Below are 20,341 nucleotides of genomic sequence, written 5' to 3'. Positions count from 1 at the left end.
CAATTTTGTTTATCTTCTCAGAGAACCAGCTTTTAGTTTTATTGATCTTTGCTATCATTTCCTTCGTTTCTTTTTCATTTATTTCTGATCTGATATTCATGATTTCTTTCCTTCTGCTACCTTTGGGGTATTTTTGTTCTTCTTTCTCTAATTGCTTTAGGTGCAAGGTTAGGTTGTTTATTTGAGATGTTTCCTGTTTCTTAAGGTAGGATTGTATTACTATAAACTTCCCTCTTAGAACTGCTTTTGCTGCATCCCATAGGTTTTGGGTCATCGTGTCTCCATTGTCATTTGTTTCTAGGTATTTTTTGATTTCCTCTTTGATTTCTTCAGTGATCACTTTGTTATTAAATAGTGTATTGTTTAGCCTCCATGTGTTTGTATTTTTTACAGATCTTTTCCTGTAATTGATATCTACTTTCATAGCGTTGTGGTCAGAAAAGATACTTGATACAATTTCAATTTTCTTAAATTTATCAAGGCTTGATTTGTGACCCAAGATATGATCTATCCTGGAGAATGTTCCATGAGCACTTGAGAAAAATGTGTATTCTGTTGTTTTTGGATGGAATTTCCTATAAATATCAATTAAGTCCATCTTGTTTAATGTATCATTTAAAGCTTGTGTTTCCTTATTTATTTTCATTTTGGATGATCTGTCCATTGGTGAAAGTGGGGTGTTAAGGTCCCCTACTATGAATGTGTTACTGTCGATTTCCCCTTTTATGGCTGTTAGTATTTGCCTTATGTATTGAGGTGCTCCTATGTTGGGTGCATAAATATTTACAATTGTTATATCTTCTTCTTGGATCGATCCCTTGATCATTATGTAGTGTCCTTCTTTGTCTCTTGTAATAGTCTTTATTTTAAAGTCAATTTTGTCTGATATGAGAATTGCTACTCCAGCTTTCTTTTGGTTTCTACTTGCATGGAATATCTTTTTCCATATCCTTACTTTCAGTCTGTATGTGTCTCTAGGTCTGAAGTGGGTCTCTGGTAGACAGCATATATATGGGTCTTGTTTTAGCATCCATTCAGCCAGTATGTGTCTTTTGGTGGGAGCATTTAATCCATTTACATTTAAGGTAATTATCGATATGTATGTACCTATTCCCAATTTCTTAATTGTTTTGGGTTCGTTATTGTAGGTCTTTTCCTTCTCTTGTGTTTCTTGCCTAGAGAAGTTCCTCTAGCATTTGTTGTAAAGCTGGTTTGGTGGTGCTGAACTCTCTCAGCTTTTGCTTGTCTGTAAAGGTTTTAATTTCTCCATCAGATCTGAATGAGATCCTTGCTGGGTAGAGTAATCTTGGTTGTAGGTTTTCCTCCTTCATCACTTTAAATATGTCCTGCCACTCCCTTCTGGCTTGCAGAGTTTCTGCTGAAAGATCAGCAGTTAACCTTATGGGGATTCCCTTGTGTGTTATTTGTTATTTTTCCCTTGCTGCTTTTAATATGTTTTCTTCATATTTAATTTTTGATAGTTTGATTAATATGTGTCTTGGCATGTTTCTCCTTGGATTTATCCTGTATGGGACTCTCTGTGCTTCCTGGACTTGATTAACTATTTCCTTTCCCATATTAGGGAAGTTTTCAACTATAATCTCTTCAAATATTTTCTCAGTCCTCTTCTTTTTCTCTTCTTCTTCTGAGACCCCTATAATTCGAATGTTGGTGCATTTAATTTTGTCCCAGAGATCTCTGAGACTGTCCTCAATTCTTTTCGTTCTTTTTTCTTTATTCTACTCTGCAGCAGTTATTTCCACTATTTTATCTTCCAGGTCCCTTATCCGTTCTTCTCCCTCAGTTATTCTGCTATTGATCCCATCTAGAGTATTTTTAATTTCATTTATTGTGTTGTTCATCATTGCTTGCTTCATCTTTAGTTCTTCTAGGTCCTTGTTAAACGTTTCTTGCATTTTCTCTCTTCTGTTTCCACGATTTTGGATCCTCTTTACTATCATTATTCTGAATTCTTTTTCAGGTAGACTGCCTATTTCCTCTTCATTTGTTAGGTCTGGTGGGTTTTTACCTTGCTCCTTCAACTGCTGTGTGTTTTTCTGTCTTCTCACTTTGCTTATCTTACTGTGTTTGGGGTCTCCTTTTTGCAGGCTGCAGGTTCATACTTCCCGTTGTTTTTGGTGTCTGTCCCCAGTGGCTAAAGTTGGTTCAGTGGGTTGTGTATGCTTCCTGGTGGAGGAGACTACTGCCTGTGTTCTGGTGGATGAGGTTGGATCTTGTCTTTCTGCTGGAGCAGGTTCACGTCTGGTGGTGTGTTTTGGGGTGTCTGTGGACTTATTATGATTTTAGGCAGCCTCTCTGCTAATGGGTGGGGTTGTGTTCCGGTCTTGCTAGTTGTTTGAAATAGGGTGTCCAGCACTGTAGCTTGCTGGTCGTTGAGTGAAGCTGGGGGCTGTTGTTGAGATGGAGCTCTCTGGGAGATTTTTGCCTTTTGATATTATGTGAAGCTGGGAGGTCTCTTGTGGACCAGTGTCCTAAAGTTGGCTCTTCCACCTCAGAGGCACAGCACTGACTCCTGGCTGGAGCATCAAGAGCCTTTCATCCACACGGCTCAGAATAAAAGGGAGAAAAAGTAGAAAGAAAGAAAGAGGGTAAAATAAAATAAAGTTATTAAAATAAAAAATAATTATTAAGAAAAAAAAATTTTTAAGTAAAAAAAAAAACGGACGGATAGAACTCTAGGACAAATGGTGAAAGCAAAGCTATACAGACAAAATCTCCCACAGAAGCATACACATATACACTTGCAAAAGGAGGAAAAGGGGATAAAAATAATAAATCTTGCTCTCAAAGTTCGCCTCCTCAATTTGGGATGATTTGTTGTCTATTCATGTATTCCACCGATGCAGGGTACATCAAGTTGATTTTGGAGATTTAATCCGCTGCTCCTGAGGCTGCTGGGAGAGATTTCCCTTTCTTTGTTCGCACAGCTCCTGCGTCTCAGCTTTGGATTTGGCCCTGCCTCTGCGTGTAGGTCGCTGGAGGGCGTCTGTTCTTTGCTCAGACAGGACGGGGTTAAAGGAGCCGCTGATTCGGGGGCTCTGGCTCACTCAGGCCGTGGGGAGGGAGGGGTACAGAGTGTTGGGCGAGCCTGCGACAGCAGAGGCCGGCATGATGTTGCACCAGCCTGAGGCGCGCTGTGCCTTCTCTTGGGGAAGTTGTCCCTGGATCCCGGGACCCTGGCAGTGGTGGGCTGCACAGGCTCCCGGGAGGGGAGGTGTGGATAGTGACCTGTGCTCACACACAGGCTTCTTGGTGGCGGCAGCAGCATCCTTAGCGTCTCATGCCCGTCTCTAGGTCCGCTCTGATAGCCGCGGCTCGCGCCCGTTTCTGGAGCTCCTTTAGCAGCACTCTTAATCCCCTCTCCTCGCGCACCAGGAAACAAAGAGGGAAGAAAAAGTCTCTTGCCTCTTTGGCAGGTCCAGACTTTTCCCTGGACTCCCTCCCGACTAGCCGTGGCGTACTAGCCCGTTCAGGCTGTGTTCACGCCGCCAGTCCTCTCCCTGCACTCAGACCAAAGCCTGAGCCTCAGCTCCCAGCCCCGCCCGCCCCGGCGGGTGAGCAGACAAGCCTCTCGGGCTGGTGAGTGCTGGTCGGCACCGATCCTCTGTGCGGGAATCTCTCCGCTCTGCCCTCCGCACCCCTGTTGCTGCGCTCTCCTCCACGGCTTTGAAGCTTCCCCCTCTCCGCCACCCGCAGTCTCCACCCGTGAAGGGGCTTTGTGTGTGGAAACCTTTCCTCCTTCACAGCTCCCTCCCACTGGTGCAGGTCCTGTCCCTATTCTTTTGTCTCTGTTTATTCTTTTTTCTTTTGCCCTACCCAGGTACGTGGGGAGTTTCTTGCCTTTGGGGAGGTCTGAGGTTTTGCCAGCTTTCAGTAGGTGTTCTGTAGGAGTTGTTCCATGTGTAGATGTATTTCTGGTGTATCTGTGGGGAGGAAGGTGATCTCCGCATCTTACTCTTCTGCCATCTTCTATAATCTGTCCTTTCTTGTAGCTTGTACCATTAATTAGTTTAACTCATTTTCCTCCCAGTTTAATGCCAGTATCTTAAGCTCTTTCTAAGGTTGCTTTTTAAAAAGGACTTTATTAGTGAGCTCCTGAATAATGGGGCCCTAATTCCTTTGCTCATGCCTGTCTTTACACAAAACGATGCACTCTCTAAGGGTAAGAGAACACGCATATATATTGATGTTTTAGGCGCTGAAAAGTAAAAACGGGAATTACATATAATAATGCAATTTAATTTGAGCAGGCACAACCTGGCTCAAATCTCTGTTAGATGACCTCCAATTAGAAGTGGGGATTCACCTTGTATGTGCCTTAAAAATCCCGTCAGGAAGTCCTGATTGTGTTTTCTGCCACTAGAACTGCTATGGCTGGGAGCGTATCTCTCAGCCTCCCAAGGGTAAGTGCTACCAGCCCTTGACGTTCCTCAGAGGAGAAGATGGTGGTGGCTGCCTGCTGGTTTTTGAAAGCTTCAGCTTCACAGTAAATCCCTACCACAACCCCATGAGTTTGAGACTGTTAATGTCACCATTTTACAGATGAAAAACCTGACTCTTGGAGAAGAGCAGTGACTTATGTGAAAAACAACCACTTGTACACTGGGAGCTGGTGTTCAAACCCAGGGCTGTCAGACCCAGAAGCTTGAACTCTTTTTTATTTCTTTTAATTTAAAAAAAAATTATTGAAGTATAGTTGGTTTACAGTGTTGTGTTAATTTCTTCTGTACAGCAAAGTAACTCAGTTATACATATATATTCTTTTTCATATTCTTTTCCATTAGGGAAAATATCACAGCATGTTGACTATAGGTCCCTGTACTCTACAATAGGACCTTATTGTTTATCCATCCTATATATAACAGTTTGCCTCTGCTAATCCCAAACTCCCAGTCCTTCCCTCCCATACCCCCCCTCTCCCCGTTGGCAACCACAAGTCTTTTCTCTATATCTGCTGAGTCTCTTTTCATTTTGTAGATATGCTGATTTGTGTTGTATTTTAGATTCCACACATAAGTGATACCATATGGTATTTGTCTTTCTTTCTGACTTCGCTTAGTATTGATAATCTCTAGGTTCATCCATGTTGCTGCAGATGGCATTATTTCATCCTTTCTGATGGCCGAGTAAGGTTGCATTGTGTGTGTGTGTGTGTGTATGTATATGTGTGTGTACATACATTTTCTTTATCCATTCACCTGCTGATGGACATTTAGGTTGTTTCCATGTCTTGGCTATTGTAAATAGTGCTGCTATGAACATAGGGATGCGTGTATCTTTTCGAATTATAGTTTTGCCTGGGTATATGCCCAGGAGTGGAATTGCTGAATCATGTGGTAATTCTGTTTTTAGTTTTTTAAGGAACCTCCATACTGTTCTCCATAGTGGCTGCACCAATTTACATTCCCACCAACAGTGTAAGAGGGTTCCTTTTTCTCCACACCCTCTCCAGCATTTGTTATTTGTAGACTTTTTAATGATGGTCATTCTGAACGGCGTGAGGTGGTACCTCGTTGTAGTTTTGATTTTCATTTCTCCAATAATTAGCGACGTTGAGCATCTTTTCATGTGCCTATTGGCCATCTGTATGTAGAAGCTTGAACTCTTAATGCAGTGCCAAACCCCTGTTTGTATTCAGGGCAGGGAGTGGGGTTCTGACCCCTGTGGTCAAGTGCTTGGTCTTTAACTTGTGGAAGAGGGTCTCCCTTGCTTATGGGGCTGGAGTAGAGGTGCAGGCACCAGGCGTCATGGTGTGTGAGCAGATCAAGTGAATGTCAAATCAGGAGGACTGGGTTTGAATGTCTGTTTTACTGTTGACCATCTGTAGGACCTTGGCAATGTTGCCTCACCTCTGAGAAACAGCAGGGGAGTATCGTATCCTACTAGCTGGCTTCAGGGGTTGTTTCATGTGAAAATACCACACGCATGCTCTGGATTCCCAGACTTTTCCACTTGGTGGATCCACAAACACAAATAATCTCAGAGCCAGTGGTTACCGAGTGCTGAACACTTAAGTCTGTTCTAGTCCAGTCCTCCCATAATGCTGCGGGCTTGTTCTGTCATCACCTCCATTCTGCAGATGTGGAAACTGATGATTGGAAAAGTCACCTGTCCAGTCTCAGCTAGGATGGCAGAGCTGGCTTCAGAGCTCAGCTCTGTGTTTCTCCAGAGCCTAGATACTCTCTCCTGCCTCCCTGGGATTCTTTTAAAGCAGTATGACTGGTTATTGCTCTTAAAAACCATGCTAAGAAGAAGCAACCAACTCTCACCTCTCTGAGTTCCAGCTGATTAGCGCCCACGTTCCCAAGGGAGCTGTAGCCTTGCTCGTCCTCCCTGTCTTTCAAGCTCCCGTGGAGTGTAGCACCCTCTGCTGAGCATTCCTGCACACTCCCCCCACCAGCACTGGGGCACTTGCTGTGTGCTAGATATTCAGCGGCACGAGGGACCCAGTCCCTCTTGGGAAGAGGCAGCCGAAGCCTCCCAGCAGCATGAGGATGCCAGGGCAGAAAGAAGAGGCTGGACCCTAGGCAAGGCAGTTCAGGAAGACATCCTTGAGTCGATCCAGTCCAGGCTCTGCCCAGCACCTATTTCGGCCCTGAAGGAGGCTCAGCTGGACCTTTTACAGAAGATGCTAACTGCAAACACTCTCAGTGCATGGATCCACTGCTGCTCTGATTAACTAATTATGCACAACAGCACCTAGAAGGGCTGAAGGAGATTAGTTTGAAAGGACCAGCACCAGGTCGTCATTTCTGAGAGGCCTCCCGGCCTGTTCCAGAGCAAACTCCAGTCTGGCCCAACTCTTTAATTGCCTTCAGAGGCACTAAAGTTTAAGTTACATTCTTATTGTTTTCATATTAGCTTCTGCCCGAGTCCTGAGCTAAGCACTGGTGAGGCTACGGTTGGGGAGGGAGGGTCCATGTGACGGGCGGGTGGTTTTCTCGTTTGGCTCTTTAGTTGCAAGATTTCATGAGTTTCCAGAGTGTACCGGTAATTGGTTCCCTAGCAGAGGCTTACAGATATCCTATAATGCTTGCGTGTCGGATTTGCCATTTTCAAACATCCCCAATTGGGTGTTCAAATGTGGCTTCCGTTAGGATTTGTAACGCACAGACACACTCACACTTGCTCTCTCTGTTAGATATTAACACTGTAGCTCTAAATGCAGAATGTCTACGGTCTGGCCCCGCTTCTATTTTTTACCTCATCTCTGACATATTTTTATACCTCGGATTGTCTCCTTACCTTCCCCCTTTCTAATCCTCTAAGAGGGCTTTGCAGCATGTCATTCAGCCCCCAAAGTCAGCAATAAGCCGAGATCAGCTTGGAACACCAGTCATCGCCCTTGGGAGCACTTTTCAAAGGAGCACAGGTTTCCCAGCTCCTATCTCGCCCCTTCCAAAGACTTTACCTATTTTGAAACTTCCTCACTAACCCTTGGCTTTGTCTGAAGGAAGACAGAGGAGGCAGGGAAGAAGGGGTGATGGGGGCAGGCAGAGCCAGGCTACTGACGCTCGTTCGGTGAAGGAGCAATCCGCTCTCTCCCCCCAGCACTGCTTACCTGGGCTAACTTCTCCATAGGCAAATACTCATAGATCAGAGTGCCCCCCTCCTCTCTCATGACCCCACCAGGGCTGCAGTGACCTTGTCACCGCTTTCTACCCTATGATGTTGGCCACAGTGCGTCCTTCTCCCTCCCGTCAGCTGGGCCACTCATGACGCACTCCGGGCTTTGTTTCAACACTGTCTGCATTCAGAGCCCATCGTGCCTAATACCCCTTAAAGCTTCAGGCCTTGTGGAGAGAGGAGAGAGTGCCCGGGTAGAAAAAGTGATTTCTACATTTTCTTTCCAGGGCTGTATACCTTCCACAGAGGCTGCATGTGCCTTATTTACACTTGCTTATTGCATTCTGTTCATATTTTCCAAACAGACAGGGAAAGCCCACTGGGAGAGCACCACCTTACCTGGGCCCTTCTCTGCCCGAGTGCTGTGCTTTCCCTGGGGAGGGAACTGTCTTCCTGCACATTTGGAGTAATGCAGTGGCCCTGTACTTTTCTCTACTAAAGCCCCAGTGGCTGCACAGGTGATACATGCTTCTGGGAGCGGAACAGGAAGGCAGCAGGCTGGACGCAGTCCTTCCAAAGATCCACTGTTCTCACACCAGAGCTAATGAAGGTGGGAGCCTACATGCTCCCTCCATCCTCTGATACTCAGCTAGCTTCCTCTGCTGGCAGAGCTTCCTTTACCTGTGAGGGCCTGATGTTTCGCTGTTTTTCAACCCAGAACATCATGGACCAAGTATATTAATTGCCTCAGTTAGTACTGGCTACCCACAAGCCCAATGAATCCAAAAAGCTGGTCCAGGACCCAGGGGCAGCCCAGCAAGATAATAGCCGAGATCCAAATCCTGTCTCTGCCACTTGATAGCTGTTTGACTTGGGGATTTTATAACCACTGTGTTCACGTTTTCTTTCAATACATATATTTTGATCAACAACTATGTATCCATCCTTATGGTAAGTGCTGGGAATATCAGGTGTGGGGAAATCAGACCAAGCCCTCCCATCATGGAGCTTTTCCACCTGGAGGAAGGCAGATATAAATTATAACCTGAATCTCTTGGACTTGTACTGACCCACCTACAAAATAAGAAGAGGAGAGATGTCATTCTTTATATCCCAGGCGTCTCCTCAGGCTTTTTTTTTTTTAGAAAAAGCGTAAGAATAAAATTCTAACATATTATGCAGACAATTGGGAAATGGGAAGGGGAACATAAATTTATCAAGGCCCTGCTGTATGCTAGTAACTGTGAGCTATGTTTTTTTTGTTTGTTTTGTTTTTGCGGTACGCGGGCCTCTCACTGTTGTGGCCTCTCCCGTTGCGGAGCACAGGCTCCGGACGCACAGGCTCAGCGGCCATGGCTCACGGGCCCAGCCGCTCCGCGGCATGTGGGATCTTCTCGGATTGGGGCACGAACCCGTGTCCCCTGCATCGGCAGGTGGACTCTCAACCACTGCACCACCAGGGAAGCCCTGAGCTGTGTTTTATTGATAGTGTCTCATCTTACTCCATGCAGTGATGCTATGAGCTAAGCTTTATTACGCCATTGTGCAGATGGACGGATTGAAGTTTACAAAAGGCAGCAAGAGCACTGTTATACCCAGTTAATAAGTATGTGTTGAGAGCATTCTTTTTTATTTATTTACTTGTTTATTTTTGCCTGTGTTGGGCCTTTGTTGCTGCACACAGGCTTTCTCTAGTTTCGGCGAGCAGTGGCTACTCCTCGTTGCGGTGCGTGGGCTTCTCATTGTGGTGGCTTTGTGGCGGTGTGCGGGCATTAGTAGTTGTGGCACATGGGCTCAGTAGTTGCGGCTCACAGGCTCTAGAGCTCAGGCTCAGCAGTAGTGGTGCACAGGCTGTTGCTCCGTGGCATATGGGATCTTCTGGGACCAGGGCTCGAACCCGTGTCCCCTTCAGTGGCAGGCGGATTCTTAACCACTGGGCCACCAGGGAGCTCCCATTCTTTATGCCAGGAGCTGAGGGCATAAGGTGCTGGGCCCCAAGGCCTGAGCCAGCCTCGGGGCATGTTTTGTGTTGCTATGATCTAGAGGGGGAGATGGACGCTGAGCCAGAAGTTACAGGTGTGCTGAGTGCCATCTGAGGAGCAAGACTTCGAAAGCATTATAAAAGGGAAAACTCACCTGGTTCACGGGTTAGACAATCAGAGAGAAAATACCTTTAAAGCAGAGATCTGATGGAGAGTAGGCATTAGCAAGACAAAGAGAAGAGATGTGCTCCAGGGGGAACAGGTGCGTGGAAAGGACAGTAAGGGCAGAGCCTGGAGGCCGAGGAGGAGAGACTAGAGATGGAGCTCACATTGAGGAGTTTGGGTGAACAGTTGGGAGCCTCTGGAGTAGCTAAGTGGGGAAGCGACTTGATCAAATCTGCATTTTAGAAAGATCACTTTGGCTACTGTTCGGCGAAGGGAACGTGGGAGCAAGTCGGGGAGACCGATTAGGAGCCTGGTACCATTGTCTTGGTGGTGGGAGGTCATGGTGGCACCATGGGCTGGCAGTGGGCTAGCAAGAAGCAGGCAACTTTGCGTGGGAGTCCAGGACATCAGGCCCAGGTGTTTGCCCTGAGGCTCTGAGGGTCATTCTCTGACTACGGGAGGAGGTGGCAATTGGGGTCAGTGGATCTCCAAGACGCCACCAACACACCAGCCATGCTCAGCAGACTGAGATCATGGAAGGAAGATGGAGACTAACCTGTAGGAACAGGAAGGCAGATATGGAAAGACTGAGGAAGAGGATGCTGGGCAGAGACGACTGGGAGGATGATAGCAATTAAAACTGAGCTGAAGCCAGGGCTGGGGCGAGAGGGAAGAGAATGGAGAGTAGGAGGGCAGGGCACTGACTGCGCCCACCACTTGGGAAGGTAAAGTAGGGGACAGGGATCCAGCCCCGGCGTCTGTGACTGAGCCAGATCCCTTCCCAAGACAGAAGCATCTTTCCCTCTGACGATCTGATGCTGGTTGCTGAGGACCTTGTTTCTCTCACCAGGAGGAGTGGAGAGACCATCAGACACCCCTCTAGAAATCACAGGAGTTGCCCACCTCCAGGCAGAGTGTGAGACGGCAGGTGGATGTGGTCTTATGGTTTCCTCCACACAGAAATTAATTTTTCCCCAGGAAGGAACCGAGTGTGTGAGCGGTACCCTTTGGGTCCCCTCTTTCTCAAAGCGTTAGTCCTCCTTTCCGACCTTTATCAGGGGCTATGATAGGCATCTTAAAAGGCAGGCGCTTTTCTCCCATTGCCAGCCTGTTATGGCTAGAATACCAAATCTGAGCAAATAGCCCTCTGTGTGCTGTCGTCTTTGATTATTTTTTTTATCTGGCTCCAGGCAGACTGTGCCTGACTTTCTCCTTGTAAGGACCATTCGGTTGAGGACACTGTGAGTGAACAGGGCCCAGTAATTGAGCGCCTCCTATCTCCGATTCAGCTTTCTGATCCCTCTCTACCCAGGCCAGTGGTGTCCTGCTTGAGGACTTCTCCCTGAGCGACAGATGTGCTCCTTCAAGACTCCAGTCCCTGGTTCCATCAGCCATCCAAAGCCTGTGTACTTTGGGAAGTCGGCGGGAAATTCAGCCGTCTTCTAAAGATATAGATTAACTGCACATCTGTCAGGGTTTAGTTAAACATGACTGACTAATTTATCCTGCAGTGTGAGATGGGGATTCATTTCCTTTGCAAGTTGACTTGGCAATTTTCTCTGCTCAAAGAACATTTAGAATAGATGGTGTGCATGGCAATCAGGAAGAAATAGATACTATTAATTTTCCATTTTTCAAATGTGAGATTGACTATACAGCCCATATCCCATTCTCCTCAGAAAAACAGACCACCTCCTCTCCCGTTTAGAGCTGTGCACTGTCTGAAAACTCAGAAAAGAGGGCCTTCTAGTCCCCAGAGGGTCTGAGTTGGGGCCGATAAGCACGTTAGTGGGGGCCTGCGCCCGGGGGCCAGTCCTGGTACCTGGCAGAGCCGTGTGGCGCTGCCATCAGCCACAGTTCCTCCTCCTCCTATGGCTCAGCATGAGATGCGGGTTCCCAGCTTGAGCGAGCTTGTGATCTCCTTCCTCGGCTAATCTGTACAGATTGGAGGGAAGGACTGGAGGCACAGGCTTGCGTGTCAGGATATCATGATGGACCTCCGAAAGTTGGAAATCCCAAAGGGATAGCTAACTTTCATCCAGCGCTCGCCATACAACGTTCGGCCGTGATGGAAGTAATCTGTACCTGCGCTCTCCCAGATGGAGTCATTCGCTAGCCGCGAGTGACTGCTGAGTACTTGGAACGGGGTGGGTGCAACTGAGGAACGAAATGTTGACTTCTATTTCATTTTAGTTAATTTAAATGCAAATAGCCACATATGGCTCATGGTAACTCTGTTGGATAGCACAGGTATCTGTGTTCACCCGTTTCCTGTGTGGCCAAAGCCAGTTGTGTTTAGGTATCTTTGTCTTACTGGTTTTCTGAATGCTGTTCTATTTGCTCCAAACTTACTGATAAGTTGTCTATTTAAAAATAAAAACAATGGTAGAGGTAATAAAACTCATAGCTGGCACATGCTGAGTAATTACTATATACCATGTGCTTTGCTAAGCCCTCTAACACACCTCATCTCATTTATAGTCACATGATACCCTGAGTTTACGGATGACGAAACGGAGGCGCTGAGGGGTGAAGTGGCTGGCTTGAGTCACCCAGCCAGCCAGTGGTCAAGCTGGGATTCACAGCAGGCAGTGAGACCCCAGAGCTCTTATATACTCTGCTGCCTCTCCCGACAGACCTCAGTGCCATTGCCTGCCTGGTGTTTTAAGATACAGTCGTGTCCTGGTTGTTGAACGCCAGGTATTGTCTTGAGGTCATTAGCAACCTGCGTATAAACAATGGCCACACACTCCATGCTTTACAGAGTTTACCTCTGGCTCCTGGCTGGAAGGAAGGAAGCAGCTATACATGTGCACTGAGGTTGCACAGACCCAGTCTGGGTCTGCTCACCACCTCCCCTCAGATGGAGGGCAAGAGAGTCCTTTCCTCCTGAGGGCTGGGAGGTTTGGCTCGTGTTCTCCATCAAGGACCAAGCCCCAGGCTCAGGAAAGATGGGCTTTCCTGCAAGCAGACATGACCTATAAAAATGAGGAGAGGCTCTGCCTAGTATTGTCTTCTGGAGGGGATTCATCCCTTTGCAGCTCAGATGGGGGCTGGTCGCCTCAGTTGAGTGAGACGCTGCTCTTAGTGAAGGCTGGATGGGAGTTTGAGCGAGACCCTCTGCTCATTCGTCACTACCCCCGTGCCTTCCACTGGGGTCTCTCCGCACTGATAGGTTCTAGCCTTAATCTACATCTTGTCAGCACCATGAGACATTCAGAACCTGGCTCTGCATTGTAATGTGGCTTGCTTGGCTTCACAGCCTGACTCCTGCAGCTTTAGAATTTGGGAAAACTGACAGTTGTGGGGTTCACTTCCTATTTACTGAGGCTTTACCTCCTCAGGTCTCTAATTCCTGTCCCTCCGGATGCGAACAACCGCTAAATGCATTGCTGTTTTTTCTGCCTCTTGGGAGCGGCCCACTGCCTGGACCCTTTGTCAGAATTCTCAGCACCCAGAATTAGGGTAAAATCAGGCAGCTAGGGAAAGTCAGCTCCCTCCTCTGCACCATTGTCCCTCCTTTGGGGATTTCTCTCCTCCAGTCTTAGCTCCCTATGAGACTGTCAAATAGCCCGCACCCACCTACCCATCCACCCATCTGGATTTTCTTCTTCTTCTCAGGAGTATTCGTTGGCCTTGCTCTGTCATACCGTAAAAGATAAGCTGGATAGCTAAAGATGGGCTGCATATAGAAAGGACTCTTCCAGGGACAAGGCATCCATCTGTCCATAGGGAAAAGTCGAGTCAGTCTGTTCAAAGGCCGGCAACATAAGCCACAGCCACAAACCCAAACGTGGGCTAAAGCAAAATCGGGAGTCGCTCTCACTGGGATCTTTTGGTGTCCCAGGCAGCCTTTCCCTAAGAGCATTAGCTGTTCCTAGATGTTAATCTCTTGCCATGAGTTCAGTGGAAAACATCTTCTCTGGCAACTGCAATAGCAAGTTTGATCGGGTTAGCAAAAGGGACCCGTGACGGTCTTTGGAGGCTGGTGCATGACCGCGAGGCCATCCCAGCTTGCTTTCAGAGTGCCAAGGCAGTACAAGTTCGGTTGTGCATAGCGCTGCTTGCCATGGGCGTCTCGGCTCTCACTCTGTCATACTCTTTACCTGTGAGAGCAGCATCTTTGGGGCATTTTCACAGTGGCATAAGGAGCTATATCCTGGTTGGAGAGGGAGGTCTGTTAGGAGCATCACATGTTGAGAGTAGAGAGTTCAAAAGAGGAGAAGGCCCACGGACTCACTGTTTCTTCCATCTTCTTTTCTCCAGCCTGCACGGACAAGGAGTTGAGGAACCTCGCTTCCCGGCTCAAAGACTGGTTTGGAGCCCTCCATGAGGATGCAAACAGGGTCGTCAAGCCCACCAGTTCCGACACAGCCCAAGGCAGTAAGACCGCTTTACTCTCGCTAATTTACCTCATTTTAAACACCACATTCCCTCCTCAGTTATTGGATGTTGTTGATTGACCACCCTGAGATGCTGTTGTTAAAAGAAACCCTAAGTTAAATGTAGACACTGACTTGAACTATGCCCCAGTTTCAGAAATATTGGAGGAGAGGGAAATGCCTTAGAATCAAGAAAATACTACAACTTACGTTTTTTAAAGTCTGCTTGCAAAATTATCATGTGCCTAGTACAGTCCTTTTGGAAAATGCATTTAAGTAAAGATACTGTGTATAAAATAGATAAGCAACAATATATATAAAATAGATAAGCTGTGTATAAAATAGATAAGCAACAATGTACTATATAACATAGGGAATTATAGCCATTATCTTGTAATAACCTGCAAAAATACTGAATCACTATGCTGTACACCTGAAACTAACACAATATTGTACATCAACCATACTTCAATTAAAAAATGTATAGAAACACAGCATTTTAACAACTGTAAGCACGTCGTGGCATGGCATATACTTCAAATGTTCCCTTGCCATGTAGAAAAAAATATTTATGTCTGTGTGTGTATGTATATACACACACACACACACACACACACATTTTACAGACTGTCTTATGGCCTTCTTTTATCATCCAGCAATACACTATCTTTCTAGGCTGTTGAGTAGTATTCTGCCTTGTAATCACTATATAGAATCTCAATGTATAGATACAACATAATTTACGTAATTAGACCTTTATTTAGGAGCTTTGAAGTTGTTCCTAATGTTCAGCTATTATAAGCAACACGGTAGCAAACATCTTTGATAACTTAGCTCTATGGACGTTAATCAGATTGCATTTTGTTTTCCATAGATAAACTCCCAGACAAGTGTTCCCTCCGCCATCACTGAACTGGCAGAGACCATACCCAGAGCCTCTCCAGAAGCTGGAGAGAAAACTCAGAGTAGCTCTGCCTGTTTGTACCTTGACAGAGCCTCTCACTGCCTTTAACGTCAAGGCCATTAGGGGAGAGCTCCTGCACACTGTGGCCGATTGGCACAGAACGGCTTAGTCAACAATACAGTTGTTGAGATGCGTGGAGCTTTGCCACAGCCTCTTCTGTGTAGAGATTTTTATATTGATTTGTCAAAATATAAAAACACACGTTATTTAAAGCAGAGAGTATTTCACCCCATCCCTGATGCCACACTTGTGTGGACAGGATTTCTGAACGTAATGCCCCTGGATTGAACTAAGTAGGTAAGAAGTGATACTGGTAATTGGTGGGACCCAGAGTTTAACCAGCATCTGGTCTTCAGGCCAAATTAGAATGATCTTCTTAATTTCGGGTTTATCCTTTGCTGTTCATAGCCATCTAGAGATACTAGTAGAGAATGTTGATCCTAGGGGACAATTCTTTCACCAGTTTGGAACTTTTTTACCTTAAGGGAAAGGTAGATTCTGGGAAGCAAATGCTAAGTGTCCAAAGAGTGGGTCCTGGGGTTGTAGTATCTGTGGGAAGGGGGATGTAAGAGTCCTTCTTTCCATCCCTGCCAAAGGTTTCCTTGGGAGTTTGTGGACAGTTAATTCACAGGTAGTCTCTAGAAGCTTTTCCCAGGGGTCTTCCAGGAGCTGCTGAGTCCCCGGGCTTTCTGAACGACCTTTCAGTGAAGAGCAGATTGACGTGAAAGAGCTGCTCCTCGCAGCCTCCAGTCGTGGGAGGCCCCTTCTGCCTCCCGGGGAGCCTGCAAAAGGCCTGCCCTTGGCCACAGGCAAATCAAGTCCCTGAAGAGGTTTTTAGGTTGGATGTCCTGAAGCAACTGGAGCCAAGGGATATAAAGGAATGACACTTGGTTAGCCCACGAGGCACAGGAGGGAGAGACGTTTTTGTCAGTCCAGGAGTTCTGAAGGGGAAAACCACAGAACCCTAGAGGTGCCATGAGCACGGGGCCAACCAGAAGGGCTGCTCTGTTCCCTTGGATACCAGATGCAGGTGCCCCTTTTCTAGAGCCTCCCAAATTTGGCACTTATTTCGGTGGTCAGTCAGCAGTATTAAAATTTCCCTTTCCTGTGTATTAAAATGGTAATATCCTACAACATTGATGCATACTACATAAAATATTCTGTACAAAAGCGTGGAGCCATTTAGTGTCAGAGTCAATTATCTTGCTTTATTCAGTCGCCCCTGAGGACATCATCATCACAGAGATTGTTCAGTCATGACCTTCAGTCAAAGAAGAGGCCAGATGATGTTCCATAGTCTCTCTTCTTGAAAATCAGGATCTTTTCTAAGATGTGCTTTAAGATATCAACAGGTATAAATTTAAAAATGGAAAGATTTTTGTATGTTGGAACGGGTAAGTTAAACTTTGCAGTAGCTAGAAAACTTCTCTCAACAAGTTCTTCTGTTGAGCACTTCCTGTGTGCCTGTACTGGCTTCTGGACAGCCAAGACCCTGTTGTAAAGATGCTACTTTAAAGGGTGGGCACGCTTTGCTCTGTCTTATATCCTGCTGACTAAGCAGAGGTTCCTGGTGGGGCACATAGAGCCTGATGAGCAGGCTGTAGGTTACAACCCTAGAGGGTCAATCGATCCCATCAGGATCCTCAGTGACAGTCACTGTGGCAGCCCTTGCACTGCTCATCCCTAAACTTGGCGCCCAAGCCAACTGGATGTCCTCAGCGTAGGAGGCTCCTGTGTCATGCGAAGCAGAGGCAGCCCTGGGAGAGGAGGGACTGAGAATGTAGACTGAGGGTTGGGCCACCTGGGCTTGAATTCCAGCCCTGCAATTGTATGACCTTGAGCAAGTAACTTAAATCTTGAGCTTCTTTTCTGTAATCCATAGGGAGGACAAAGCATCATCTCTTAGGGATGTTATAAGGATTCAGTGAGATAATTCAGTATAAAATGCTGAGAAGAGTGCCTTCAGTAACACAAAAGTGAACTCTTCATCATTTTCCGGGGAAAATAAAACCAGTCCTAGAAATCCAGATTATGGAATAATTTAACATTGCCTGGTGCTTTGATTCCAAACGAAAGATGAGTTTTACATGTGGGGTATGCCTTCTCTGGGGTTTGGCTATAGTACACTCAGTATCCCGAGTGTTAGGCCAAGTGTTATTATTCGAGCGCATACAGTTTCCACTGTAGAAACAAATAATTCTCTAAGAAAACCAACCCTCCTCCCCGCACCCCGGGAAATAAAAAGAAATAATTTTCTGAGTCATACATGATTCCATGTCATGTATCTCTTGAGGGGATTGCAGAAAAGAAAAATGGGGAACAGAGGCAGGTACCCTGGCTTGTTTTCCCATTAATGTTCAGACTGCTTGGACTGAACAGTCCTTTGGGATATAATCACTGCTTCTGGATTGTACCACATAGTTTCATCTCACTGCCATCCTTTTACGATAGTTCTTTTGTTTTGGTTTTTCAAGTAGTTTTTTTTCCTCAATATAAAAGCATAGTTTGCAGTATTATCCGTTAGTCCTCTTACTCACCATGTTTGTACTCTTCCTTTTTCAGGCATCCCCTGTTTTAAGCAAGTCTGGTAAATGAAAATCCCTATTTACATCACAGATAAATTAGGATTGGGGATTTATTCCCTTTAGAATATATTCTCCTCAAATGCTGACTTCTGTTTTAGCACATTTTAGACTGTTTCATTTAAAAACCAACCAACCACCACCACATGTTCTGGTAGAAGGCTGCTGAGACTGTACCCGTGGAGGGGGAAAGCACCAGGGGAGGAGGTGGAGAGGGTGGGCCCTGGGGCTCCTTTGGGGGCAGAAAGCTGGGGAGCAAGCAGGGCAGGAGAGAGCGGGCTTGGTGGCAGCTAAGACACGTCCTTCCCTCTACAGGGTTTGACACCAGCATCCTTCCCATCTGCAAGGACTCCCTGGGCTGGATGTTCAACAAGTTGGACATGAACTATGACCTCCTGCTTGACCACTCAGAGATCAACGCCATCTACCTGGATAAGTACGAGCCCTGTATCAAGCCTCTCTTCAATTCCTGTGACTCCTTCAAGGATGGCAAGCTCTCTAACAATGAGTGGTGCTACTGCTTCCAGAAGCCTGGAGGTAAGGCAGGAGGGAGGTGGGGCCCAGAGGGCAGGGCCACCATGCTGTGCAGGGAAGGGCCCCCTATCATGTCCTGGGGAGATAGACAAGGATCAGCAAGCAGAAAGACACAGCTAGAGAATAAAGCAAACTCTTCTTTTCTCCTCATTGACCTCCACTTTCAGCATGGTAGGGAAAACTCAGGAGCATAACCCAGGAGTGTTATTCCACTCCTCCTTTTAGGAAAATCTTTTAACTGTTGTGCCTCAGCTTTTCCATCTGTAAGATGGGCGTAGAAACCTTTGCTACATAATTCCCAAAGTCAGTGTAAGATCCTTCATGTCTTTGTTTTTTGTACATTTTCTTCAGATTAGGTTCTTAGGTGTTTCTCTTTGGTTTCAGTAGGAACTCTCTCTATATACTAAGACATTAGAATTGGTCTCATCATAGGTATTGCAAATAGTTTTTTCCCCAAATTTGACTATGTGCGTTTTCGCTAGGGTGAAATTTTTAAGATGATAGTTAAATTTCTCCATCTTTTATTTTGGGGCTTCTTAGAAGCCGTAAGGCTTACGTTAAGCTTAGAAAGGCATTTCCCACTGTGAAACAGTAAAGCAATTCTCTTGTTTTCTTTAGTACCTTTGTGGGGTTTTGTTTGTTTACTGAAATATTTTATCACTTTAGTTTTTTGTGTGTGTGCAGTCAAGTAGAGTCCCAGTCGCGATCCCTTGAGATGGTTGTCCACTTGCCCATTTGTCATTAATTGACTAACCCATCTTTCTCCCACTAGTTTGAAATGCTTCCTCTATCATATATAAAACTCCTATATGCTCTATGTATATCTGTCTATTCCTGGGTGCTCTGTCCTACTAATTGACATGTTTTGTTATTTAGTGGACCACTCTCTCCTACCATTAATCTTTTTTCAGAATATCGTTATATGTCCTATATGTTTGAACTCTTTGAATTTTATAATCAGTTCATTCAATTAAAAAAAACTTACTGGTATTTTTTTTAGAATTAGGCAAAATTAGATTAATCTAGAGAGTTGACAGCTATATAATATTGAACCCTTTTATCCTAGAACAGGGTTTGTCTGTTAACCAGCAAGCTACAAGTTTGGTTTTCACAGATGTTATACTTCCCTTGTGTTTACTGTTGTTGCCAGTATAGACAAAATCCATTTTTTCCCATTATATTTCCTCACTGGTGATTGCTTCACTATTAAATTTGTTCCCGGCCACCATACTAAATCCTCACTTTATTTATGATGGTTATTCTGGTTGGTTTCCTTGAATTTTTCAGGTGTGTACCCATATTATCTGCAAATAGTGATAGTTTTTTCTCTTTTCAATTTTTGTACCTCATTTCTTTCTAATCACATCAGCTAGTTCTTCCAAATCGATGTTACATAATAGCCATGCTTTTTACTTCAATAGGAATGCTTGTGGTGGTTCAGCGTTAAGCTTAATGATAGCTTTGGGCTTGAGTTCATACAAATTCATGTGGCTTTAGCTCCAGGTTGAGGCTGAATGAAGCGAAGCCTCATTGCTAATACTTCACCTGGAGGGGTAATGCCAGGGCCCCGAGAGGGAAGTAACTGCCTTAACCACGAGACACAGCTGAGCCCCTGGCCACATGCGATGTCTCCAGATAGCAACTGTGGGAGGGAGGCAGGACCCACCTATGGAAAAGAATGGCATCTAGGAGGAGTTGAGCAAAATAATTTGTTGTCGTTCTTTGTTTCTTATTTTGTGTACTTCTCCCATTTTCTTAAGTTAGTTCCTTTATTTTTTGGATAAAGTTCCTACCACCTCCCTTCCTGACCCAGAACCAACTTTGGGAGTTCTATTTACCCTCACCTTTCTTTATTATTTCCTATATTTTTAATGTATGTACTTGAGGGTAAAGTTTTCCTCCAAAGCACTCCTTTAGCTATAGGCCATAGGTATTCATAGTTTGTATTCTTATTATGGTTAATTTGTAGATATTCTACAATTAAGGATCTGGGTACCTCTTTGGCCCAATAAAGCTTTGAAAGAGCACTTTTAAACTCTTCGTGCTGACTGAGATCATTCTTTTCTTTATTGCCAAGTTTTAGAAGTTTTTTCAGAAGTTCTCATGGGAATTAGTCTTTGAATGTTTGAAAATATATAAATTTCC

General features: G+C 45.5%; 1 protein-coding gene across 4 annotated transcripts in view; it reads left to right on the top strand.

Annotated features, from left to right (window-relative positions):
* The window catches only part of SPOCK1 (SPARC (osteonectin), cwcv and kazal like domains proteoglycan 1), a 558,971-nt gene that overhangs the window by 523,279 nt on the left and 15,351 nt on the right, over positions 1 to 20,341 (top strand). For all 4 annotated transcript variants that reach the window (XM_060296242.1, XM_060296241.1, XM_060296243.1 and 1 more), the window contains 2 exons: positions 14,001 to 14,117; positions 17,978 to 18,199. In XM_060296242.1, coding sequence (XP_060152225.1) covers positions 14,001 to 14,117; positions 17,978 to 18,199 — 339 coding nt within the window. The remainder of the gene's footprint in view (positions 1 to 14,000; positions 14,118 to 17,977; positions 18,200 to 20,341) is intronic.

This window comes from Globicephala melas, chromosome 3 (genome assembly GCF_963455315.2).
Source record: "Globicephala melas chromosome 3, mGloMel1.2, whole genome shotgun sequence".
Taxonomy (NCBI): domain Eukaryota; kingdom Metazoa; phylum Chordata; class Mammalia; order Artiodactyla; family Delphinidae; genus Globicephala; species Globicephala melas.
The sequence above is the reverse complement of the archived record's forward strand: the minus strand, read 5'-3'. Positions and strand labels throughout refer to the sequence as shown.